This window comes from Lingula anatina, chromosome 2 (genome assembly GCF_051362555.1).
Source record: "Lingula anatina isolate TDL-2025a chromosome 2, LinAna3.0, whole genome shotgun sequence".
Lineage (NCBI taxonomy): Eukaryota > Metazoa > Brachiopoda > Lingulata > Lingulida > Lingulidae > Lingula > Lingula anatina.
The window spans coordinates 39,025,394-39,052,150 of record NC_141768.1 but is presented as its reverse complement, the minus strand read 5'-3'; the positions used below and the strand labels follow the sequence as shown (position 1 = coordinate 39,052,150).

General features: G+C 34.8%; 2 protein-coding genes across 5 annotated transcripts; one reads left to right on the top strand and one right to left on the bottom strand.

Moving 5' to 3' along the window:
• On the bottom strand, positions 1–15,956 carry LOC106170772 (mutS protein homolog 4). Of its 2 annotated transcripts, XM_013550765.3 has the most exons (25): positions 15,775–15,956; positions 14,285–14,447; positions 13,464–13,651; positions 12,925–13,073; positions 12,432–12,555; positions 12,180–12,246; positions 11,062–11,183; positions 10,730–10,873; positions 9,047–9,318; positions 7,012–7,131; positions 6,347–6,359; positions 5,668–5,721; positions 5,140–5,327; positions 4,814–4,826; positions 4,183–4,228; positions 3,655–3,779; positions 3,330–3,424; positions 3,079–3,126; positions 2,676–2,843; positions 2,435–2,507; positions 2,049–2,113; positions 1,524–1,594; positions 1,292–1,395; positions 1,049–1,137; positions 1–832 (listed from the first exon to the last, which is right to left on the bottom strand). In XM_013550765.3, the coding sequence occupies exons 1-25, from the start codon at positions 15,806–15,808 to the stop codon at positions 656–658; spliced, it is 2,712 nt and encodes a 903-aa protein (XP_013406219.2). In that variant the 5' UTR covers positions 15,809–15,956; the 3' UTR covers positions 1–655. The 2 variants fall into 2 exon arrangements, with proteins under 2 accessions (XP_013406219.2, XP_086862809.1); XM_087006683.1 differs by lacking the exon at positions 1,049–1,137.
• On the top strand, positions 9,189–25,974 carry LOC106170773 (beta-1,3-galactosyl-O-glycosyl-glycoprotein beta-1,6-N-acetylglucosaminyltransferase 3). 3 transcript variants are annotated; one of them, XM_087006702.1, is made up of 5 exons: positions 19,542–19,918; positions 22,624–22,839; positions 22,965–24,029; positions 24,397–24,623; positions 25,034–25,974. In XM_087006702.1, exons 3-5 carry the CDS (start codon positions 23,188–23,190, stop codon positions 25,351–25,353), a joined length of 1,389 nt encoding a protein of 462 aa, XP_086862828.1. In that variant the 5' UTR covers positions 19,542–19,918; positions 22,624–22,839; positions 22,965–23,187; the 3' UTR covers positions 25,354–25,974. The 3 variants fall into 3 exon arrangements, with proteins under 3 accessions (XP_086862829.1, XP_086862828.1, XP_013406220.2); XM_087006703.1 differs by lacking the exons at positions 19,542–19,918; positions 22,624–22,839 and adding an exon at positions 9,189–9,316; XM_013550766.3 differs by lacking the exon at positions 22,624–22,839.
• Positions 25,975–26,757: the final 783 nt, after the last annotated feature.

Below are 26,757 nucleotides of genomic sequence, written 5' to 3'. Positions count from 1 at the left end.
TCTGTACATCTGGACAATATTTTTCCTAAATTTTGGACCCTATTAATCAAGCTTTTTTATTTCACTTTAATTGGCAGTATTTTCATTTAGTTGTCAGCAAAAAAAGCATCTGATCAGTTTCATTCTTAAATACTCTACCAGGTTCTTCAATTATCACAAGAGTTGACACACATTTTTCAGAGTTATAGATTTTTTCAATAAATGTAACACTTAGTCTATAGTATTTGACTCTTTTTGTATGACACAAAACTTGTGGAAATTAAGAAGACAGCAGTAATTTTGGAACTTTCTGTAGCTTAGTATTACTCAATATTAAGTAACCATTTTTACTCTCACCAAAATTTCACAAAAAGACACTACAGCCTTTTACATCAGTTCTACAAAATGTGCAAAATTCTGGTTTTGTCAAAAATGTTTAAATATAACAATGATGACTCATATCTTTCCCTAAATCAGAAAGAAAGAAATATAGGAATAAAAACATCTGTTCAGATCTGTGCTTTTTGGTTTTACAACTTTTTCATCTGTCTGCAACTTTTTTCACCAATCCTTGTATTCATACAATTTCATACCACGTTAAATATTCCTTTATCAAGTTCAATCATTTGACAAGTTTTTTCTCTAAAAATCTTTCAAGCACAGATATCATCACTTTTTAAGGATCTGAGGCATCTTCCTGGAGCTCCTCCTGGTATTGTTTCTTCAGATTCTGTAAATACATTCTCAGTGTGTGTTCATCCAGCCTGGAGTTGTGTGCAGCCTGACTCAGTCTGGATGCTAGCTTATACACTGCCCTATGTTTTCTGGCCTCCAGGGAAGCTCCCTGTGTTTGCTGAAAAAAAATTATTTTTAAACAATTAAACTGATCTGATATCATCTTATATATTGCACGGAAAGGGAAAAGGCATAATTAGGTGGTAGCCCCCCTCCCCATTTTTCATATTATCACACAACCAACAAAGAATAAAAAAAATGTCATCTGAACTTAAAATGTCAACTTCATTATGAAAAATGGGTTTATTCAAAATGCATGGACACATATGTGTACCTCTTTCTGTTCTGCGATGGCCTTAGCCACAAGTTTTGCATCTTCCACAATAGAGGAAGGTAGAGTTGATACCTGGGCAAGTTCAATACCTTGGATATAACAAAATTAAGAGTAGTTTTAAATGCTGTCAATTTTACCTCAATCAAGGAAAACTATTCATCTTTTTCAAAATGCAATTTAAACTTGCAATTTATCTTTATTTGTGTTACACATATATATATATTTTTTTTTTCGTAAACCTACCATAATGTTTTTCCTTGGAAATGCCTTTAGACAAAACATGGGTGTACTGCAATTTCTCATGACGGGTTTCTGGTGCATAAAGTCTTTGGACTTCAAAGTGATAACTAAAAGCATATTTAACAATTATAACTTCTTATATTATTACATTTGCAAATTTATAACAAAAAGTGATCAATACTTCATTACATGTTTTGAAAACCATAAATTTCTTCATTGTAAGACTAGGACTTACTTCTCCACATTTGGATAAAGGTTTCCCAAGTTGGTCAACTCACAGAAATGTGTGGCAAAGAATGTAAAAGCCTGCAAATAACAATTTGAAATTTTTATAAGGGCCAGTGAATCCCGATTTGAACCAGTCGATTTTAAGAAAGTTCTGGTCTGAATGTCCAGTAATCTGAAAAGTTTATGGCACAGACTGGATTCACAACTTGATACCCTGGTTAGTACATAAGAGAGCCAACTTAACCAATCCTTTGTGCTTGACACAGCCAATTAATGAAAAACTGCAGAAGGACAACTTGAAAATGAGAGTAAAAAAACCCAGTATAGAATAAATACATGTAAAGACATGATAAGCATGCTGCTCGATGTGATAAAAAAATTAATTACTTAAAACAACTGTAATTTTACATTCTTGAAATAAAGTATGAAAATCATCAGCAGCTGAAACAGTACTCCAGAGACCTCATCTCAGGCCTTATCAACTAGGCATTGAAATGTCTACTGTCAAAATATATTGCCTGCTGCAGCTTACTTTGAGAGAAAGAAGATGTTCACAGACAGCCTGGGATATTCCAATTCCTTCATCAGCACTGGTGCCTGCAACAAAACAAACTGTAGCAATATTTTTTAACGATCAATCATACTAAAACATTTAATTGATTCAACGAACAAAAGTACACCTAGTTTCTGAAATAACATCTCTGCTAAAATCAAAACCAACGTTCACACTGGAATTTTTTTTTTTTTTTTTTTTTACAATAATAAAATTTTACAGTTAGGTGGACAAAGCTCATGTCTCAGACAAATAGTGTCTGTACATAAAAATGATTGACAGGTTTTAGTGTAGCTCATCATTTCTTATCGTAATAACTGTAAAAATAACTTTCAGAGACACCCACAAAGCATGCTGAGCCTTACCTCTCCCCAGTTCATCAATGATGATTAGAGATGTTGCAGATGCATTCTGGATAATATAATTAATCTCTCTCATCTGTAAATGATAAAAACACCAAATTATAATTCTGTTTGGCTCAAATAATAGAACAAACATTTGTGTCACATCCATCATGACTGAATTTTATGAACTTTTATGTGTTTATAATACAAGGACATCTCAGCACTATAAAATATACCCTAAAGCATGTTCACTTGTCACTACCTCTAGCATAAAGGTTGATGAGTTGGTCTCAATGTCATCATCACTACCAATTCTAGAGAAGATCTGGTCACAGACTCGGAACGAAGCAAAATCTGCAGGAACCCAAGACCCAATCTGAGCCATAATTTGGAGCAAGGCAATCTGGCGAAGGTATGTAGACTTTCCACTCTGATTAGAAAATAAATATTAAGTTACAGAAAAGTATCAATATTGTGTCAAACAAGTTAAGATCTGCCCTTTGTTTTGAGTTTTCTGACAGTCAAAAATATTCCAGTTTCTAAGTTACTTTATTTAATTTTAACTTTATGTAATGAGGGTAAAAACATGGTAAATATAAAAATTATCTTCCCCATGTTTTATCCACTATTTGTTTAAAATATTTGAAAATTTGTTCTTTCCTCACCATATTTGGCCCTGTTATGATGAGAAAGTTGCTTTCATCTGACGCATACTGAAAATAAAAAACAACTCAACTGCTCATAAAACTGAGGTTGTCCCAGGACCCATAAAAATATCACTTGACAACTAAGTTTAAGACTTTACTAAGTCCCCCATGTTCACTACTCATGGTCAGACTTCACTTGCTGTGTTTCTGAGATGTCTTTTTAACTATCAACCTCAAAGAAAAAAAATTATCCACCAGTGCATACATACCACGTTGTTAGGTACAGGTGTCTCCACAGATATTTTATCCAAGATGGGATGTCTTCCTTGCTTCACTGCCAGTGTATCTGTAAATTCTGGGCGTACTGCACAGATAATTCTTCTTCTTTAGCAGTTATTTCAGTAATGTGTATGAAACAATTTACGTTTGACTGTAAACATGTTTTGATTTCACTACCAAAAGTATCAAACTTACATTTACACAAATACAGAAGCACATTTGCATTGCAAAAGGCCAGAGAAGTTTGTCAATGTCAGATTACATTATTAGGTGCATGTTCAAATGAAATGAGGTCAAAAAATAGAATGATCTTACCATACTCAGACAGAGAGCATGCATGAGCCAGAGAGACAAGCAGGTCTACAGAAGCCACACACTCCGTCAACTTGTACAGACATCCAATCTGACTCCGAATGTCAGTCAGCAGTTCACTCACAACACTGAAATACAGTGCTCAAAATTAAACAACATAATCACATTTTCTATATTTCTAACAAGTCTTTACCTAAAAGACAGAAGATGCAGATTACACTACATGTGTTCCTTGGGAAATCTACTTGTGCAAACTGTAAATACTTTGTTTTACAATAACTGAAATAATAACCAAAAAGGTAAAATAAATTAAATAAATTAATAAAATGAAGGTAAACAATAACAAAGATAAAAGATTATTATTATTATTATTTTATTTTATTTTATTATTATTATTTTATTTTATTTTATTATTATTATTTTATTTTATTTTTTATTATTATTATTTTTTTTTTTGAGAAAAAAGTGTCTTTTATATAAAGAAAGGTCCATAAACATCTGACCAAACAACTATGACATAAATGCACTCACACATTAGATATCAGGCAGATTTCCTGTAGGGATTCCCTTATTCGATCTGTAAAATAGTTACATATGTAATAGTGTCTTGTTCAAAGAATGTGCCATTCAAAGGATTTTAACTTAAATAATATTATAACATTCTCTTAGCAACCCCCATTTTTTTGCCTAAAATCAATTACTAAATTTGCATTCTTTGCACCTAAGATCTAATATCCGTTTATTAGATCTTAGTTTGCACTTTAATCAGAGTTGGGTAGTAATTCCATTATTCAAAGAATGAATATGCCATTCATTCATAGGAACAGGCCATTTTAATACAAAATAAGATGATTCCAGGCAAGAAAAACTCCAAGGACAGCACTTTAATGACATGTTTTTTGATTGAAATGTGATAGCTTCTGGACAAAATGACACAAAAATACTTCACGCTTATTTATTTCTTTATCAAAATATAAGATTATAAAAAGAATTCTTTTCATCATTGTTTACTTTATTAATATGAAAAAATTCCAGTACTAATCAAAACAGGTGATGACCATGCAGGAACCACCTAAAAAAACATGCCATGTTAAGTTTTGAAAACTATCAAGTTAAGCTGACATATTTTTTCCTGATCTTTCAAATTACAGCCTTGAATTACCATTCATCTTTATCTGCAAGAAAAAAAAGCAGTGATTAGCATCATGTGCTTACAAATCTTGTGTTTAATTTTGCTGATAACACATGTACTGTATACATAACTTTCAGATTAACACCACCATGTGTAAGAACAAAGTAAGTCTTAGTTATAAATGTCCAATAAGACTAAAAAAAGTTTTTTTCTGTTGGTACATTTTGACTTGACATTTTACAAAACTTTCCAAATCTTTCATAAAAAATCCTAAGCCAAAACACTTAAAAGTATATATTATACGTATGCATATAATTTTACATATAGACAAGCCCGTTCCACACAGTACATCTTACCAAATCTGTGGTGGTAAAACTAATGGTATTCTTAAACTTGTTCACTTTAATGAAGATTCCAGGCAGTTCTGCAGCAGATGGACCACCATCTTTCCCCCCACAGGTCATGTGTATGTAAAAGCCTCGAGTGACACTGTACCCAGTCTTCAATGGCAGCATATGCTCTGTGCTCAGTTGTTTTATAAGTTCTAAAAAATGAAATGTCTCTAAAGTTAATTGTATCTAATATACAGAGTGTCTTCAGACTAAAAATATTTCTAAAATATGAACAAAACTGACATGTGGTAACCACAAAAACATGAATAACACCAACTGATAGCTAGAAATGTGTACAGGTAAGCAACTACCGGTATTTGCACTATTTTTAAGTTCCACTCATGACATTGGGCAATCAGAAGAAAAGGCATGGAAGTCTTCCTTTTATAGCTAACATATATAATATTATTTACATACAGTGTGTGTATGTGGGGGGAGGGGGGAGGGGAGGGCGCACATGCATGCTCATTTGTGTTTGTGTCAAAGCCATACCTGATATGTCATCAACAATTTCTGTGTATGTTCTTCTGGCCACATCCAGTAATCCTGTGGTGAAAATAATTGTTTATATAATAATAATAATAATAATAATAATAATAATAATAATAATAATAATAATAATAATGTTTATTGAGCACTTAATGTGTACATGGTTTGATATTTGCTGGCTCACTAATATAAGAGTAGTATATATACATGTATACAATAAGTATCATAATGAATATCATAACATGACATATTGATAACCACATACATTTCAGAGATTAAAAATTTTTCAGACATTAAAAATTTTAGAAATAATCATAACAAGGCATTTTTAATTTGTGCATGCAGGTATGAATAACTGATAACAAGAAACATGTTAATTCAAATGTTATTCAAAAATTATAATTATAAGAATTAATTAAGTATTAATGTTATAATTATTTTAATTTCATTTTAAATATCATGTTATTAGTTTTTAAAAATATATCAAAACAATCAGAAATTACAACTGGCAGATCATGGAACATTATCTGCTTTTGCAGAAGAAGCATCACATGACAATAAAATAGAATGCAACAATTTCAACAAGAACCCCATAACATAGAATCCATTTTCAAAACAACACATTCAAAACAGGTTTCCATAATAAATAAATATAATTTATTTTTAATATATGAGTACTCACCATTTATATTAGGCTTACCGTACAAATAGAATCATATTACAAATCAAATCTATCATCAGATATGTTAGAAATCACTTTGAAATTCACTTTCATGCACAAGATTCAAATCAATATTATGAGAATCATGATAATTTCATTTTCAGATTAAAAAAAACATACATCCTGATATATTGGTTTGGGAGTGTTTACCATCTGATTAAGAAATCCATAAAGCAACACTTATTGACAGCTGTTAAGTTATCTGTACAAAATGGGTTCCAACATGACAAATATTAAATTAGCAATTCCAGACATTGAGGTAATGATAAATATACTTTAAAGCAGTAAACAAGATTTCAAAAACTAATACACTTCTGGATTAAACTACATTTCACCAAACCAACACTTAAAGGAAATCAGGTAAACTACATGCAAAAAAAGTTTTGTGATCACTTTTTTAAAAATGAATTAAACAGTCCATGATTCAAACTCACTTCCTTGCAATCAAAATCCAATTTGAGTGGATTAAAACTCACAAATAATTCCCTAGCACTACTATTAAATAATTACAATGATAGGCCTTGCAAAGCCCATTCCTAAGACTTAAAACAAATTCCTAGCTCTACATTTAATTCTAGGAATCACAATAATGTGCATCAATGCCCTGGCCAATTCTGAAGGCTTACCTTGACAGCAAAGCACTTCTGTGTCCTCATGTTGAGACTGCCCTTCTGGAATCTGGTGTCCTCATGGATGACGCTGTGAACTTTTTCTCTGATCACCTCAAACCTTGAATCACCAAGGGTCTGGAAAGTGTGAGTGTTACATGTTGATGCTTATTTGCTCCAATAAGACCAAATGATGTGTAAAATTATACAATAAATATAAAATTCAAGGCACTGTATGTATTTTTATCTTTTTGAATCTTCTTTATATATTGGGGTAAGTTTACACCCTTTTAAATATTAACATCATGATCATATATTAATTTAATGCCCATTCTTTAACAAGTGTGATTTTTCTCAACAAGTTAAACTGTAAAAGACTACTTTGCCTATAAAGCATGGAACAGATTTGATATTTATTATGTTTATTCAAAGGGATTTTCCTGTGATTGGAATGGGATGCTGACCATCTGATAATACTGTACATTTAAATGACATCTCCCAATGGCTTTCTCTCAGCAATTTTGAAACAAGGAGAAATGTGAAGATAAAACAAAGCTGGGAATGTACATATACCAAACTGCCAAAAACAATAGTTTCATAAAAATAAATGAAAAACAAGACAGCACTGTTCTGAAATGGGTTTATTTCCATTTTTAACACTTTTTAAACATAAAACAAAATAAACAGTTTACTGCCATTTTTATATGATCAACTAAGAAAATTGATGAGATTGGAAAAATATCAATAGAACAGTGTTAAATGTCCAATTTCCTCCATTCTGAGATTCTGAACATAGTGGATGATTGAATCAGACAAACTGCAATGATATGAGTTTATTTCCATTTTTGACACTTTATTACACAATACACGATAAAAAGTTTACCATCATTTTTACATAATCAACTAACAATGTTGTAAAGATGCAGGAAATGTCAAACAAACACTTTAATGTATCTTATTAGTTTAATAATGAGACTGTTAACATGCCTAAGAATTGAATCTGAGGAAATGTGAAAAAACAGCTTAACTTCTAAAATAATGGCCCGATTATGCTGATTTTCGAACTCGACCTGCGATTAAGATTGACCACTCCTTAAGATTGACCACTCCTGTGAGTTTCATGACAACAGGCCTAACGGTTTTCCTTAAAATGTGTTTACAGGGTTGCATATATGCTGAAAAATGATAAAACAGCATAACTTCTACAATAATGGCTCGATCATGCTGATTTTCGAACTTGACCTGCGTTTTATGAATATTCATCAGCTCTGTAAATATAAAACCAAAAAATAAAACTGTGTTCCACTTATCGTGTTTACAGTGAAAGTGCACGGCGACGGCATCGCCATCGCCATCGGCATCAGCATCGGCGACGACGGCGACGACAGACGCAGGTGATGGCAATATGTACAGACACATCTGTGTCTGTACATAAAAAGAAAACATCAAACAAATTATTTTGATAAAAACAAGACAACAAAACAGGCAAATATATACAGACACCAAAAACATACTTTTTGTAAAAAATACTCCTGAGGTGACTTTCAAAAGGAACCTGCCTAATTAACATAATACATGACATCACTCTACAAATTTGAAGTAAAACAAAAATAAGGTATGACACTTGAGGTTGAACATTGCCAAAATAAATGCAAAAAGGAAAAACCAATAGCTTTCATAAAAATAATCATATCATGTTGATTTTCAAGAGGAGCTTGCCTTATTAAAATACAAAGCCCCTTAGCTAATTTGTATTAAAACAAAAGTAAAGTTTAGCAGTTATGGGGGCAAAAAATCTGTGACTCTTGTAAGATAAACTGATCATGATTTTTTAAAGAAACCCTTTCACAAAATAATGCTATTGAGTAAATTCAAAGTACATCAAAAAAAATGCTTGGCAGTAATGAGGACTAATGTTTTGGATGGCAATGGCGACAATATGGACAGACACAGTGATCATAATATATACAAACATATTCAGTGTCTGTGTATAGAAAAAATTCTGCCCCTATCCAAGTTGTGACACACACTATTAATTATTTATACTGCATACATCATGATATGCCTTGAAGAGAGAGTTTGTGGAGTCCTTTAGAGCCTCTTTCAAAGGTTCCACCAGTTCCAGAGTGTGCTTCAGGTAGATCACATTGGTTATCTTGTTCTCTGCTGTCTTTAGGGTCTCCTGCTTGGGCAGCTGGACACACAGGGACAGGAGGTGGTCAATGTCCATGAATCTGGACAACACAGACTGCAAGTTGTAGAAAAGTTCTTCATTCTCTGTTAACTCCTGTACAGCATCAAGTCTGGTGGTTATCGTCTCCAGGTCTGTATATAGAATAATGAAGTTTTACACTGGGACCAGCTTGAAAATTGTTCTTAGTGTATCTTAATTATTTATCTGTTCACATCAAAAAGCACTTTTTTCTTAGACCGCATTCACAACGATTTGAACCAGGCTTTACCAATCCTGAGACTAAATATGGCGAACGTACATGAAAGGAAAACCGCCTAATCTTTTAATAGTCTCTGCCTCTCACACGCCTCCCCACACGTTGTCCCTGCAGGGTACGGTCATTAAATCTCGGCTCCGTTCGCCATGTGGAAGCTATCTGAGAAAAAGAAATGAATTGGCCCGTAGAGCAGCTATGAATTGGGATCAAAATCGTGAAAACACCACACCCCCCCCCTTCCAGTTCGATCAGGTGTAGGGAAAAAGGCAAACATCAGCATCAGAACAAACTGCGCCCGACGAGACTGCATACGCAAAAATTCTGCCCTCCTCATCCTCCGTCTACTGGGGCTGGGTATCTCCGTGAATATCTCTGGTGACATAATCTCCGTAGATAGCCGATTCATTGCTGCTCTGTTTTGAGAGATAATAGAACAGAAGAGCTTTTTTCCTTCGATCACCTCCAGCCGCCATGCTTTCTTCACCTTGAGTTTAATTGATGAGCATGCGCACTTAATATTTCTCAGGTAGCTTCCGCATGGCGAACGGAGTCGAGATTTAATGACTGTACCCCGCAGGGACGACGTGTGGGGAGGCGTGTGAGAGGCGGAGAGACTTTTAAAAGATTAGGCGGTTTTTCTTTCATGTACGTCCGCCATATTTAGTCTCAGGATTTGTAAAGCCTGGCTAAAATCATTGTGAATGCGGTCTTATTTCATCATGTATAGTCGTCCCATACATATACAATAGATGTATTCAGTATATGAAAGAATATGCTGGTTTAGAAGTTCTTTTTCCATGGTGCTGGGAATAATAGAAATAACACTGAATCTGAATACAGTGGATTGACATATATGAACCACTATGTCTGTGCTGTGTTAATTTTACAGAAACGAGATTAAATTATCAAGTCTGGTTCATAATGCAAGTCAGAGTTATTAATACAGCAGATGACATCCTATTGCAAAACACACATATATTAACTTGCACATAAAATAGAAAATTTTTTCTACAGCAACTGGTAAGTTTGTGAAGAAAAGAGAGGCATTTTGAAAACTTCTCACTAAATGGCATTATTTTTTCTTCTTCTTAATAACAAGCCCTATAAGTCGTAGATTAAACTTTCTTAGTCTTCCAACTTTTCACAAATGAGAAATTTTTGTTGCAGATTTTATGTAGACCTTTTTTTTTTATTTTAATGGGCATTATCAATTCCACACATGATTTAAGCATACTTCAGTTCAACTGCAAAAAAAAAAAAAAAAATCCCTGGATTTGAATTCTTACCACATGGAGGCTGCAGTATGTTGGACCGCAGCAACCTGGCTCCTCCAGTTGTCTTGGTGAAATTAAGCATGCCAAACAGAGTATGTTCACTCTTAGGGTCTTGGAGATTCTGAAGCAGTTCAAGACTTCCAGCTGTAGTTGAATCTGTAAAGTAATAAATATATAATAAACGAAAGAGTGTACATGTTACTGGTGTGTGCCATACCGATTTTGATTATCACTGTAATTATATCTTTTATGTGACTATTATGAGAACAATTTGGTAAAATTTCAGTCACTGGATCTGACGTGATTTTGATTTAGCAAACTTTTAGATGAGTAGAAAAACTCACCAATCATTGTGGTCATTTCACTCCCTTTGAAGATCACCTTAAGAGAGCTTGGTGCATATACAACATTCTGAATAAATTCAACATACTTCAGTAGGGCAGCAGTAGTGGCAAGGCAGTAATACCTAAGGTGTAATTATGTTAATCTTTATCACATTTCACTAAATAATCTATTACAAATATATAAAGAATACTGTATATAGAATGACAATGTGTCATAATACAGTCTGAAGTAAAAAAAAACATGTAAAGATACTAAAAAAAATATAATGTACATGTTATAGAAATAATAATAATAATAACAGTATGACCTAGGTATTTCTCAGTGGTATATTGATTACTTGAACAGTACAACCAGATCACAATGCTTTATGTTTGGAATATACTGTAGGTCCATCTAATCTCTGCAGCAACCTGTTTTGTTGAAATTGCAGAATATGATACATTTCCCTTATGGCGATATTGTTATTGTATGGAAAAATATGGTATTGTTTTACTTTGTATCTTTCACAGAAAGACATCAAAACAATAAACTGGGATGTTACTCATGTACTAAAACAAAGTACAACCTATGTAAATATGCCAGAGGGGCATTTTTACAGTATTATTTGCATATTTATCATGTGATACAGTGTTTCTATTTTCTGAGGGGTTCTAGGCATACTTCCATGGGAATCAAGTCCCATTTAAAAAAATTGTGACATTCAATGATTTGCAGTTTTTTTTTGGGCATCCAAAAATACCCAATTTTTTCTGCTGAGATCCAAAATGACCCAAACTTTTAAATTTTATGAAAACCCTTAAGCAACTTGATGTTATAAAACAAATTTATTACCCCAATGTTGAAGCTCATGAAGAATGAAATGACAACATATGCATAGTGAAGAGTAGTTTCGGAGCAGTATGTCAATTTTCCCTAAGCATATCTGTCACATCTGCATATTCAACAATTTCATTGCTTAATTTTCTCTTCACATTTTCTATCACATATTAATTTAATCTAAAATTTGTTTTTTACCTTTGCCAAACTTATTTTACACAGCCAACTATGATATGACTCATCTTTGAGATTTTAGAATAGAGCAAAACATGCAGAAAAAATGACTCTCATCTGAACCTACTTTCCAGCCAGCTCCATTTCCACTGTTGTACACTCTGGCAAACTCAGTTGCTTGATGTACTGTAAACCTACAAGTAAACAAATAGCTAAAGACACGAAAGGGAAAAACTATAAGATACTCAATCATCCTCTCTGCAGGGACTCTCACAGAGTGCAACCAGCTTAATTGAATGACACGCCCCCCCCCCCCCCCCAGTATTAATATCCTATTTCTATCCGAATACCCTTACATAATGGAAAGAACAATATATACCTTTTGTCTCATTAAAATATTTCCTTTGAACAGTAGCAATATTTGCATTTTGAAAAGTATTGCTTATTTGCTTGAACAATGTAGTCATATTGCCACTTTCACACACTGTGTTGGGCATGATGATCTGAAAAATAATTCATGGTCACTTACATTTTTTTGAAATAAAGATAAGTAACCCCTTATACTGGAAACACTATTCATAATTATTAATAACTGGTAAACAATCTTTAACTTTAGTTTTAATAAACTGGAAAATATTAATAAAATTAATAAAATCTATGTTTTCACACAATGTTCTATTAAATTTCAAATTTGCTTCAATGTAAAATTGTGATTATATAAAACTGAAAATATTTCATTCTAAGCTGGTGGAAATGTGTTAATTTGGCACTTTCAATAACATAAGTGACATTTAATAAACTATAAATCAACAAATCATTATTTATCAAATAGCTTCTGATACATATTTGTATGTAAATGCTACTCAATGTACCTCCGCAGGCTGCAGGATCTGGAGCTTTGTCATTACTTTGATGTATGTCTGGCTGTCTGAGAACTGGGACACAACCAGCACAGGGCTCTTCAGGTCAATACAGGCCATTCCAATTTCTCCACGTGCTAATCCTCGGCCTTCCACCAAAGCTGAATTTTATACTTTTTTTTAAACATACCACTATATTTTCCATAATAATGACCTAATAGGAACTAAGTCAATATCATAAAGTCAGAAAAAGAACATTTTGCACTTTGCTGCGACAGTTTCAATAACACAAGTTAGGTTCATTACAAAACTTCATTACAATTCATCTTCATTATTATCATTTCTATATAATTATCATTATAATTTTTTTTATTATTATTATCATCCTCATCATCGTCATCATCATTATTATTACTATTATCATTATTATTATTACTGACATACCGGAAAAGTGCCCTCAACTGTACTCAGTAGCTAGGAAGTGATATCTTGCAACTTCAACACAGAAATCATGAGTGAACTTATTTTATAAATGTAAAACTGAACCATACCAACAACATAGGCAGTGTTTGGATTCCTTGGGGTGGCACTGTAGGATCCATGGGGTGTTCTGTGAACCCTACGTGACCCTGGGGTAACACACCTGGGTATGGTAGAGGAAGAGAGGGTGTGGTCAGTTGTATTTACTGACCCTGTCTGATTGCTTTGGGTAGTTCTAGTCGTTCTACTGAGGGTGGAACTGCAATATGAACATTAAAATATAAAGTAGACTATTTCTTAGTATACTTTTATAATAAACATCTATTATAGCTAACATCCTACAGCAAATTGGGTTGTAAGTTTGTCTGTAAAAAATTCCTCTCCATACATCTCTTTGTCTAATAGTAGTATTTTTTTTTTTTTTACCATGCTTTTCCCATCAACCAAGTTCAACAGTTTTACTGATAGATGCATTGACCTCTTTCCCTTCTTTTATTATTTGAAATGAAGTTTTAAAAAACACTAAGTTGAGGAAAAAGTTTTATGTGATTTACCTTAAAGGCATTTTCTAGTCTGTAAATCTATATAATTAATTGAGGTCCCATTTGCATTTTTATATACATGTGCAATCACTCTTAACGGAAACTGGTATAAAACCAAGAGCCTGAAAGCTTTTATACTTTTATGCACAAGTGTGGTAAAGTATCATTCCATCTTTAATACTAATATTGCATATTTTTAAAGATATTCTCATTTCAAATTAATATTGAATTTGGCACTTCAAAATTTGTGTAGTATGAGAGAATTGTCAAAAAATAAAAGAAAAAAGAAAAAACTCTCAAACCACAGCAAAATGATATTTTAGTCCACTAAAAGAGCTTTAAAACTTTACCTGGATGATCTAACACTGTGTGTATGGCTCCCATCACCTATTCTCACATTTGAAGGAGGGGCAATGAAGGAGCTAGAGGAGGAACTTGGTCTTCTGGCAGTACCACTGGAGAGTGGATCCACAGATGTCACACTGCTAATTGGTGTCTCCAACAAGTCAAAACCTAATCATATATACAATGCAATTCGATCATAAACTAAATGGTATTCTTGCCAGTATGTCAACTGGTCAATAATTACAGGATAGTGTGTGTCCCGACAGCTTAATATTCTCTTAGTATTATTATGGTATCAAATGGCGCAAAAATAAATCTGATGCATTATTTGGTATGTTCACTGAAATAGTTGTGCCAAGGACAGAAGTATAAACTATTTATCTATTAGTATTAAGGTTTGGAGGCAGTGCCCATAATACGGTTTTCTTCAATTTTGATGCAATATTACATAATGCTTAACAGCATAATGAACACCATTATTTGATAATGCACTGTAGGTAACATGGATATTTTTTAAAAAATAAGACTAGTAAAAGTCTTCAGGCCCATGAAATTTCTATTATCAAGCCCTCAAAATGCCAATTTGTACACAAGAGACAACTGTACTGAAATGCATTTTTTTCCATTTCAACACTTTTTTTACATAAAACAAAATGATCAATTTACTGTCATTTTTATATGATCAACTAAGAAAATTGTTCACATAGGAATAATATCAATAGAACAATTTTAAAAGTCCAATTTGCTCCATTCCGAGATTCTGGGCATAGTGAATGATTGAATCTGACAAACTGAATGATATGAGTTTATTTCCACTTTTTACACTTAATTACACAATACATCATAACTGATTTTCAAACTATATTGTATTTTAGTAAGATTGATCACTCCTGTGAAATACAAGACAATTGGTTTTCCTTGAAATGTGTTATCAGTGTTCCATGTATGCTGAAAAAAAGAAAAAAAAACAGCATAACTTTAGAAAAAAATGGTCCGATCATGCTGATTTTCGAACTTGTCCTGTGTACTATGTTAGATCCAAGCCAAAAGGTAAAACGGTTTTTCAATCATCGGTGTTACATACTTAATATAATTAAATATAAAATTTTATCTAATGGTTTATGATATGGTTTTTCCAACAAACCTATGATTCCAATAAAATTATGGAATTTTTTTCTTTTCACCGAGGTTATTTATTTCAGCTCAATTCAGGTCACTTTTTTCCATCAACTCAGACCAGCCTTGCCTTCGATCTGATACGTCTTACGGGGTCTTAGGACGCACCAACAACTCATATAAATAATTTCTAAAGTATTTTCGGGAATATATACTGTTACAGAATGCCCCCTATTCATGAACAGTATTTGATTTAGGCGGAAATGAGAATTTTGTTTTCAAAGTATCATTGTCCACTACTTGGTGACTACTACTACTACTTTTAGCTTCTGCCTTCTGTCAGTAGTTTGGTCTAGTAGTGAAAAACTCTGATACTTGCTATACTTAGCCTGCTTCTGCTGATCTCCAGACATATCACATTTATATACGATTTTACGGAAAGTTGTAAATGCATCAAATGTGCCTCATTCAATTATTTTGTAATGCTTCAGCCAGACAATTTGCTACTTTCGGAATCTGTGATGTCTGCCACCTGACAGAGACGTATTCCCCACCAAACGACCCCTAACACGCGGTAAGGTAAAACGCGCGCCTACAGGTTGCTTTCTACGTCCTCGTGATTGTTCCCAGATGAAGACAATTAGGGGATTAAAGTTTTAGGGAGCTCTTAAATCTTTTTTTTTTTTTTTTTTTTTTTTTTTGGTTCTGCTCGTTGAAGGTATTTCATTTGAATTTAGTCTTTATCTGATAATGCCAATTTAGCAAAGCAACCACCTTTGGGTAGGGGGTAACGTAGGCCTAGTAGGCCTACTGGCCGTATTAACGGCCTACTGGTGGTAGGCCTACTACGAATCTGAACCAAATTGAACAAGCACCGATCGATGCCTAGAATATTATTCTAGTTCAAATTCCAAACCTGCCAGAAGGAATACCTTGCTGCTATCGAGCCCTCGTAGTACCCAGATAAGGCCAGACGCACCACTAACTGTTACTGATACTAGCCACTGATATGAATGTCCTTTGTGGAGCGTTTAACATTTTCACAGCTGACAATTCGGAAAATATGGAGATTGAAATACGCTTATAATGGTCGTTTTTGACTAAGAATCAGCCATTTATTTTTGTTTGCTTAATGAGGTGAATTCAATTTAAGAACTGACGTCACAATAACACTGAAAAGATTATTAAAAATTATTTAAACAAGATTCAAATCCTTGATTTCACTTCAAGTCGGAAAAGTAGGAGAGAAAGGAAATGATTTAGAAAAAATATTTCATATTTAATGTCAAGTCTGTACTTTTAGAAAAATTACTCATTTCCCAAAAGCATATCCCAAACAAAGAAATATAAAACGCGAAAGAAAATGATGGGAAAATGTGCCTTTGTATGTGTATGAGAAAAGGAGAATGCTTTTTAAGGCAGAAATTTTGGTTAATTTGGTCATTAGTGGACTGGAAAAAAAACCTTCTTTTCTTGTATTCCTGGAAATTTTTCTAGACCTACATCTAAATTTATTACGATTTTGATTATCGTTTTATTAATCATCATCCAAAATTATCGTGACCATCAATTTTTAAGTGCTGATAAAGCGCTATATTTCAAAAAGTCCGTTTTAGGTACAAGAAGAAGATTTCTATCAATGAAAACAAGCGCAATTTGTCGCCTCGTTAACAAGCCGTTAATATTTTTGTAAGGCATCAAATTCAGGTTAAACCCTAAAATGGCAATTCGTTCCGCAAGGTCTCGTGAACAAGTTAGCTGAAGTTACCCTTCCTACAGCACCTGAAGTTGTAACAGCATACAAATAATGATATGGGCTTTGGAAAAAAATTAATGCCATTAGTCTCCTTGTCAGCATCCTGATGATTCACTTACTTAGAGGGTCCCATCGGTGAAAGGGGAGGGTAGTGACCACAGTTCACAGGAAATGGAATCATCAAATGTCAGTTAACAAATAAAACTTTATCCATATCTAATTGAGTCGGACGAGTTGTAAATCACGAATCGCCAATATTATGAATTCGTTTCACGAAGGACGAGAAATAAAAAGACGCATTCACGAGTAATTACGGCATGGGGTGCTTCACGGATATCACTAAATAATATGAACGTTTTACGCATCTTGGGAAATAGAAAATAACTTTCACGGATAATGAAAATACCCATTGGGACCCTCTACTCAGTCTACTCTACTCAGAAATGAATTTTAATCACGCCTTCAAAAAATTTGTATAAAGACAGCTTACAACATTTTTCGAACATAATGGGAAATCCGTTAGCTAAAAGTGTGTCACATGTGACAAGGAAAAGCTATTAGAATTGGAAACAGGGAAGTTTACGATAGTAAGATCGCATGAATGACTTTCATATTTTGTTAATTTTCCCGAAAAACCAAAATTAACCCCATTTGTCTGATCCATTTGCAACAACGACTGCGTTTTCAATTTTGAAATTCGATCGAGCAACCGAGATCGTTAATCACCTCTCTCCTTCAAAAGCTTCAATTGTTTATGGCTTCGTATTTCTTATCTCACCTTATTTTGTTTCAATACTTTGATATGGTGTAACTAAGTAATAAAATACTTATTAATCAGATCAATTACATAACTCGGTTTATATATATATATATATATATATATATATCCTTCATTCACTAGTTAAACACTTCGATGAAAGCAAAGATTTATCAGATCACGTCCCGTACCCCATCAGACAAGAAAACATTTGCCCACCCCCTTCACCCGACCCCACCCATTGACCCTCTCAAAAGTCAGCATTCGTTTTTCAGCAGCAATTTCTAATTCTTATACCTTTTTTCGTGTAGTTTTAAATGATTCATTACTTTGGTCGTTTATTTATTCTCTTTTTTAAATTTATTTTGAGGGTGTGCTTGCAACGTGCTTAGACAACCTCGAAAAAAATCAACATTCACTTCTCCTCCAGGACATGCTCCTATGGAAAATCTAGACAAGAGAGCTATTTGGATTTTTAAGAACATGAGACTTATTAGCTGAGGTGCTTGATCTGTCGAACTGGTCTGGAAAACGAACCATCTCAAATCAGTTCATTTTTAGTTTTAACATAAATTGAAGATGACCTTACCTTGGGTCAAAGTGAAGCAGTCTGTGTAATTAATTAGCACACGGCAGACGCAAACTTAATCAATGGCAACAAAGAGAGATGTTTTTTCTCGTGGCAATCGATTAATCTTAGGATATAAGCTAGACATTAGCACACAGCTGCCATTTTTAAACCTTAAACCCATGTTTAACCAAGAAAAAACGTTACACAGTAGCCCCTGATCTGCATTTTGTGTCTTTTGTTTCATCGCGAGCTTCCCTTTACCAGGGCCACAGATTGGTTTTTCACTAGGTATTCACAAATATGTCTCGTGTTAGAGAAAAGTGCACATAATTAATCTGCGGTCCTGATAGAGATAACCACGAACCAGGATGCATGTAACTCCACAACACATACACCCCATTTCCATAGATTAGATCGACCTACTTTAGATCGACCTAACTCCCTGGGGGTTCACGCTAAATAGCTGTCAGCCGGGCGGACACGAAAGTTAATTAAACCCTTACAGCTTGTAGTAGGCGGGACGGACATTTAAGTCGGATTATCTGAAAGTAATCTAGTGAGACTCCCCGCGGGGATAGATCGACTTAGGCTCTATTCCCATAGATTTTAGATCGATCTATCCCCGCGGGGAGTCTCACTAGATTACTTTCAGATAATCCGACTTAAATGTCTGTCCCGCCTACTACAAGCTGTAAGGGGATAATTAACTTTCGTGTCCGCCCGGCTGACAGCTATTTAGCGTGAACCCCCAGGGAGTTAGGTCGATCTAAAGTAGGTCGATCTAATCTATGGAAATGGGGTGATAAACTGAATAAAACAACGTAATAGGCGGAACACCCACAATGTTGGCTGACAATCATTCGTGTGTATTTACCGAACTCAGTTTCCGTTTACAAGCTCTGTCCTTGTGGAGTGTAAAAATATAAACTATCAAACAGAAGTAATTAGGTTAGTGATACATTATATGCCAGACACATCACCATTGCTGGGAACCCTTCAGCACATGGGTTGCAATTTCTGCGCAGTGCCCTTCTTGCCTTCAAGGATCACAAAGTGACGCATATTTCGCTTTTGCTTCTTGGACTGTCATGTGAAAGTAGACTGAAAATAGACTGCCTCAGATCTACATGCCACTAGATCTCACGAAACTGTGAGTCCTCGCTGAGACTCATCTACGTAACACTACTAAAAAAACAGTCACCAGGAAACCAAACGCCTGAAACGCGTGATATACAGTCACTGCGCTGACTGAGGCTAAGTGTTTTCATAGTATTTGCCAACCTCGATAAGTATTTTAAGCAGCATTCTAATCAACGCACTTTCCAGTCGACTTTCCCAATGCATTGTAGGCTTACTTTTACTTCGAGGTGCATTTGCTGTTCTGGAGACACACGTGAGCTTGTTAACAGGATTTGTGTATACCGAAATGAGTTCATAGGGTAAGTATAAGCCGAAGTATGGAGTTTAGAAGTGTTTTATTTTTACATGTAGTAAGGGGCCTAGATCGTGTCGCACAACAAGAGTGCCACGATCCTGACCATCTGTAGTCTGTGATTTTATTCGTGTCGTTTACTTGACAAATAGCCATTCGATGCATATTGCACATGCCATGGTCTCAGATCATCGTTAAATATTTGTTGAGATCAAAATCCGAAGTATACCAAAGACGGCGAGTTTGAGTGATCTGCTTTGAGTTATGGAGCAATGCACCGTTAAGTACATTTGTGACGTTAATCACTATTAAGACCATAAAATGATGATCATGAGATGTTTTGGAGTCCCAGTAAATGTTTTCCCACGTGGTGGTGCGGTGCAGTAGAAGCGTTGGGTGATGCATAGGTAGTATTACATAGCTCCCTGTGTGGTGTGTCATAGAATACTATTTTATTATAGAGGTCTATCCTTGAGGTATCGGACACTACTAGAGCATAACCTCTAAAACTTAAATCTTTCCTTATTCAGACTTTATAATTTATGAAATACCTCAAATAGATGCACTTGGTGTCTTAAATTACCTTCTAAAAGGTCAGTAAGACTATTGCGATTTTAACAGTCTAAATGAATAGTATGGTTCGTTTAGAATGAAATTGTTTAAATAGAAATGACATAAAACATCCAATCCAAATGCAATCCGAGTAATAATTCATGAGTAGGATAAAACTGTTTTTTCTCTTAAGAAAAATACATATGGAGGGGAAAATCCGCATAGCTAGGATACCTTTAGTGTGATTTCTTTCAATACTTGGTATTTTCACTTGGGGATAATATAATAGTCTAATAGTGATTTTGGCTGCATGTGAATCTGTTATCAATATTCCATGATATTTAGAAAAAAATTACAGCAAGCTTGTGTAAGTATCTGCAGAAGGAGGCAGTCCGTATCACTTTCTGGCGTGTGAATGGTGACACCCCACTGACACCTGTCGAATACTATCTATGCTAACCACCTTGGATTCACTGTGGATTTGAGAAATTTGATGTCGAATTTCCGGTTCACAGTAAAGCCCCCCCCCCCCTCCCCCCCCCCTTACTACCCGTTCTGGTAAGGGTACGTGATTGAAGGAAGGGTTTGTTTTCTTGTTTTTTCTTACACACAAATTCGTTAATGATTTTTTTTCTTTCTTTATGTTTAACGTTTAGCTTTTCACACCTGCCACTCCAGAGGTAAGTGAAGCCTTTGTCTAGACGTACTGAACGGGTATCGAAGGGAGATTTTTTACAGTAGTACCCAGAACTCATGTGGCATGTACAAGGCTATATAGTACCAATGCGGGAATGATAGTAAATATTTGATTCATTTCAAATCAATTCGATTCAAATTATTCCTGTACAGATGAATGCATTTAATAACATTATGCATTGTAATATATTTTAATTGTTACCTCTCATCAGTATTAAGGGAGAATTATTAAGGGAGAAAATGGTTCCAAGGCTGAGGTAGGGTTTCTACTGAATTCTACAGACACATTTTGTTACATATAAGCATGTATACGGTCTAATCTATACGATATGTAGGGCAAAGAGGAGCGAACGTCTCACTGTGTTTACGTAACAATCGTTGGACCGACAGTGGAGTAAGGATGCAAGGTCAGGAACTCGGGCTACATTTTCATTGCCATTGTTCTCGGTGGGTCTTACAAAACCATATGTGTAACATAAACAATGGCTGATTTATAGGGGGGGTCAGGGGGTGGGGTCCTGACATTCTTTCGGTTTCTAAAAAATATATCACACCAATATTTCCCTCTTGAAATTAGAATTTTGACTGACTGAATCATAGTTCTAAACCGCGCCAAAGGGCACCGTTTGCCCTCCAAAACACAAAAAAATTTCGGGGCCCTTGGACAGGCCCCGAACCCACGTCAAGGGGGGGATGGCCGGCTTCGCATCAGAGGTCTGTCGTTCCGTTCCCCCCCCCCCTTCAAATAATCCTGGATCCGCCCCTGATAAATATATTGAGATAAGAATGCTTCAAATGTATAACTTATAAGTGTGTAAACTGAGTAAAGACAAAAACGCTTTATCAATAAGAAAAAATGTAATATTATTCTATAACAAATTGAAAATTGAGCTTTAAATTTCTTTACTACTTGACTGTTTGTTAAATCTTTAGAATTTGGGGATTTTCGCATTTTTAATAGCAGTTTTTGTAAGGGCGTTTGGGTATGTAATTTAATGTTTTGTCCTTTTTTCTGGTCTCTTTCCATTGCGAATATTTCAAAATAAGGTTGTCATAAGTTGTATTTTGCATACTTTTATCAGGTTAAGTTTATAAACCATGCCGTAACAGGTAATCAAAGTGAAAGATAGTATCAACACAAAGAGAGTTTTTGAAATATTTTGCCATCGCACTGTCGAGATCGTAAATTGACGATGTTGACGATCGAGGTGGCAACAAAATCTACCACCTTTTACCAATGCAAAACGAGGAATTGTATATTCTACAAAGACCTAAATTGAGACCTGTGAGAGCATTATTCTCTGGGTTTTGTCTATTTTAATTTTTTTATAATGATGTTACATTATATCTCTTTTTGATTATAGCAGTTTTTTAAAATTATATCCACTTGTGCCTTTTCCATTTTTTTAAATTTGAATTTCTTAATTTACTGACTTTATTTATACTTATTGTTTGCAAATTCAGACCTGCTGTGACTTTGACCTGGAATACGATTTCATATCAGCGATATGATATTATCGTAGTGCAGATTAAACAATGTACATTAACGTCACCATGACCCATCCTGCTGGTTATCGCATAGGATGAGGTCTGGCGATAGTACGAAGACACTATATGGTTTTGCAGCACGGGAGCTGCCGCAAGACTGCAATTAACTGTGGTTTATTTGACTTTTCAATGGTAAGGATGGGACTGTTTGTCTTTGAGGTTAATGTATGTTTTAAGGTAGGTTTTAATGGTCTTCGTATCGTCTATAAGTTACGTATTATAAATTCCGTTTATTCTATGCTTTGTTTGCCTTTCAGACGAAGTAAATGGCTGGGTTCGGGTACACTTACTTTATGCGGAGGATACGATTTGCGTCCTGTTGTGTTATGATGTATAATGTAGTCCACCGATGAGACAATAATAGAACACTGAAAGAACTGACTTTAAAAGTGAAGGCAGCAGACTACTGAATATTATTTTACATGTGGATGTGCAATGAAACTGTAGAAAAGAAAAAAAACCTTACTTATGGCGTAAACCATGGCTCCGACGAGCAGTAATATAGTTACAGGAGGCAGGGGGAAAGACTGGATACGGTGGACGGTGTCTGTTTTACTTGGGTGCTGCATAGGAATATTGTTCTTCTACACCACAGGGCAAATGTCATCATACGAGACTTCATACCCTAGGGCTTTCCATCCGCCTGCTCCCGTCAAGAATAGTACAGCTAACGGCGAAACCAAATCAATGCAATCTTCATTATACAAAGGCAGTTTGGAGTTTTTTAACAAGCTACCCAAAGTTCGAGTGCCATCCATTAACTGCGCAGCGCTGTTTGAAGGCAGTGAGAAGGAGGTCCAAAATGCAAAATCTTTGATGAAATCATCGCCAAAGAAAATCATTCCTGACAAAGACATTTTAAATGATGCTTCTAACTGTGATAAATTTGTCCGTGATCGACAATACATTATGTCCACCCTTTCCAGAGAAGAGGAAGAATACCCTATCGCTTATTCTATGGTGGTTTTTAAAGAGGTAGAACAAGTGGAAAGGTTACTTCGTGCTATTTATCGACCACAAAACTTATACTGTTTTCACGTGGATAAAAAGTCGCCTGAAAACTTTTACAATGCTGTCAGGCAAATCTCCAACTGTTTTGACAACGTCTTCATTGCCTCCAAACGAATTGACGTCCAGTGGGGGCAATACAGTGTCCTGGAGGCGGATCTCATATGCATGGAAGAGCTCTTAAAGAAGTCAAGGAAATGGAAGTATTTTATTAACCTCACTGGACAAGAGTTTCCCCTTAAAACCAATCTTGAACTTGTAAAAATTTTGAAAACTTACAATGGGGCTAACGATATTGAAGGGACTGTTAAAAGGTAACACAAGTTATACCCTCAAAGGAAGATCATTGATTTAACGAAGAAATTGTAGAATATAGATGTCACCTCATAAAATATGTTACTTGAAGCGATTTTTATGCAAAGCATGAGATGTTTTTATGTGCAGCTATTTACGCTTGCCTGATTTTATATAGTTATAGGCATTAGCACTCATTGCGTTCTCATAAAGTCAAAGATTATCTAATAACATACTCGCTCAACTAAAAACAAAAAAAAAAAACAAACTACTTTTAACAGTCATTCTGGAAATACCGCTGATTTTGATTTTCTTTGCACTAATTTCCTTAGGAATTTTCCATAATCCAAAATATACGATAAAAAATGTCATTTTCTTTCATTTCAGACGTAATATGGATCGCTTTAAAGATTTGCCCACGCCGCCATATAATATAACTCCTATGAAAGGTTCAGTCCACATCGTGGCTTCCAGACCATTCGTTGACTTTGTCCTTAATGACCCAAAAGCCAAAGAATTCCATGAGTGGGACAAGAAAGCAGGCATACCTGACGAGTCTTTCTTTACTACACTGAACCACAATCCTCAGTTAGGTGCTCCAGGAGCGTTTACAGGTGTATATTTCTCGTCGATACAGCCATTGTTTAATGGGATTATAGTTATTTATTTATAGTTACATTTGCTTATTGTGTATAAGACAATTCCATGTTCATTCAAATAATGCTAATGCGAAAAATTAAAATTCAAATTGACTCGATGAATTTAAGATGTCATCTGAAAAGCGGCTGACAACATTTGGGAGCTTTACGTTTACGATTCAGGATGGGTTTTAACTGGCCTTTATAACGAAATAGTCGTTAAAACTATTTTTTTTATTTCTGGCTGAACCATTTAAACTTATGCTTTGAGTACCTTAAATTTTTCTTGTCAAAGGAAAGATTTGTTATAATGCTTGATTGCGTGTCTGACTGTGGTCCTATATATTTAGACTTACGTAAATGAAAATTTCTTATCTTGTTTTCAGGTAAAGACCCCGAGACCCACCCAGAAAAGAAACCCTTCAACACGCGTTTTAAAAACTGGGGAGATTGGCCTTTTGATTATCCCTGTCACGGGAAGCGTGTTAGAATGGTGTGTATATTTGGGATTGGGGACCTCCCTCTTCTTATGCAAAGGAAAGAGTTTTTCTCAAACAAATTCTACTTGGATTACGAACCACTAGCCTACGACTGTATGGAGGAGTTACATTATAACCGCACCATGGCAGCATATGTGTTACCCTTTGATAATTCTTACTACAAGAACCTATCTTATGTGCGCAACCATGTAAAGGTTAAGTGGTAGGCGGTTTATCTCAGACTGAAACACAAAAGTTGACAGAGAGTTGCTAGTATGAAGTACGTTTACAGGACTACAGTGTGACAAATCCAGTGAGGCGAAGGATCTTTAGTCAAACACAGTAAAATCAAAGGAACTGATAAGGCTTATCGGTCGGAAATTAATTGTTTCGTATTCGGTTCTGCATTTGTGCCATATTGACGACGTTTGAGTGCTCCATTAAAATACAATCAAATGTGATCAAGATTTTTCTTAATCGTTAATGACAGAAGGTTTTATTTTACAGAAAAGTGCCATTTTGAATTATTTCTAATGTGTTCCAGTATCATTTTTAAACATATTGATCGTGACAATCACGCTTAATGTCGATATTGGTATGTCAATATTAATGTGAGAGAAGAAAAATTGGCTTCGTGTATGTCTCGATATTTCTTAGATTGGAGTTATAATTTATTAATAATGTATTAAATTATTTTGTGCGTTGTTTTTGTGGCCGACGTCGGCGATTGCATGACCAATAATGAAAGTTGTTTTTTGCTGTTATTGTTCACATTTTCATGTCTTTGGTTATTTTCTTGTTACGTTTTTAATATTTAGCAATGTGCAATTAAATAAATAACATGTTGACACGTTAAAAATTGTGTATTTACTCTGGCAGATCTGGGTCGTCAAGTGGCAAATGATGCTCCGTTTAAACTGTATGTATAGTGTTGCAAACAGTTAAGACTTATGGGCCGGGATCTTATCGCTGGTCTAAGCCCAAATTGCCCGTTTCCTTCACATAACATTCTGTGTCAGCTACCGATTTCCCATCGATGAATTGTGCGATCAACATGTAACGCTATCCTAAAACCATTTATTCAACCTTCTATTTAGAGCTTACTCACCTTAATAAGTCACAGCGTTTCACTGAAGTAAAAATGGAATGTTCATTAAACCACGAACATCTAGCCATTAAATTTGTCTAATGACAATAGATAACCAAGGACCTTTCAAAACGGAATCGCTCAAAATTAGTTTTGGTGGGATCTGAGTTAAGATTGTACACATACACATACGGCGCGTAGCTTATATTAGGTCCGATCTAAGGCAAACTTAAATTAATTGCAACCGAGAAAGGCTTTAAAGAAAATTTGTCAATCGAATTCAAACAAAACACAGAAATCAGCGAGAAGATTACATGTGTGGCCGATAGGTGCGTTATGGTTGTTTGTCTGGTTAAAAAGAACGCCTCTTTAATCATTCATAAGACGCCAATAACCACACAGCCAACATTTTAATGAAAATTGATAGCCGGGAGAACCCCCCTTAACTTCATTATTGAAAAGTCACCTATTGATATCATGTAAAGCTTATCGCTCGACAGAAGCTTTTTTAATATTTGAATAATCAAAGTTCACAGGCATACAG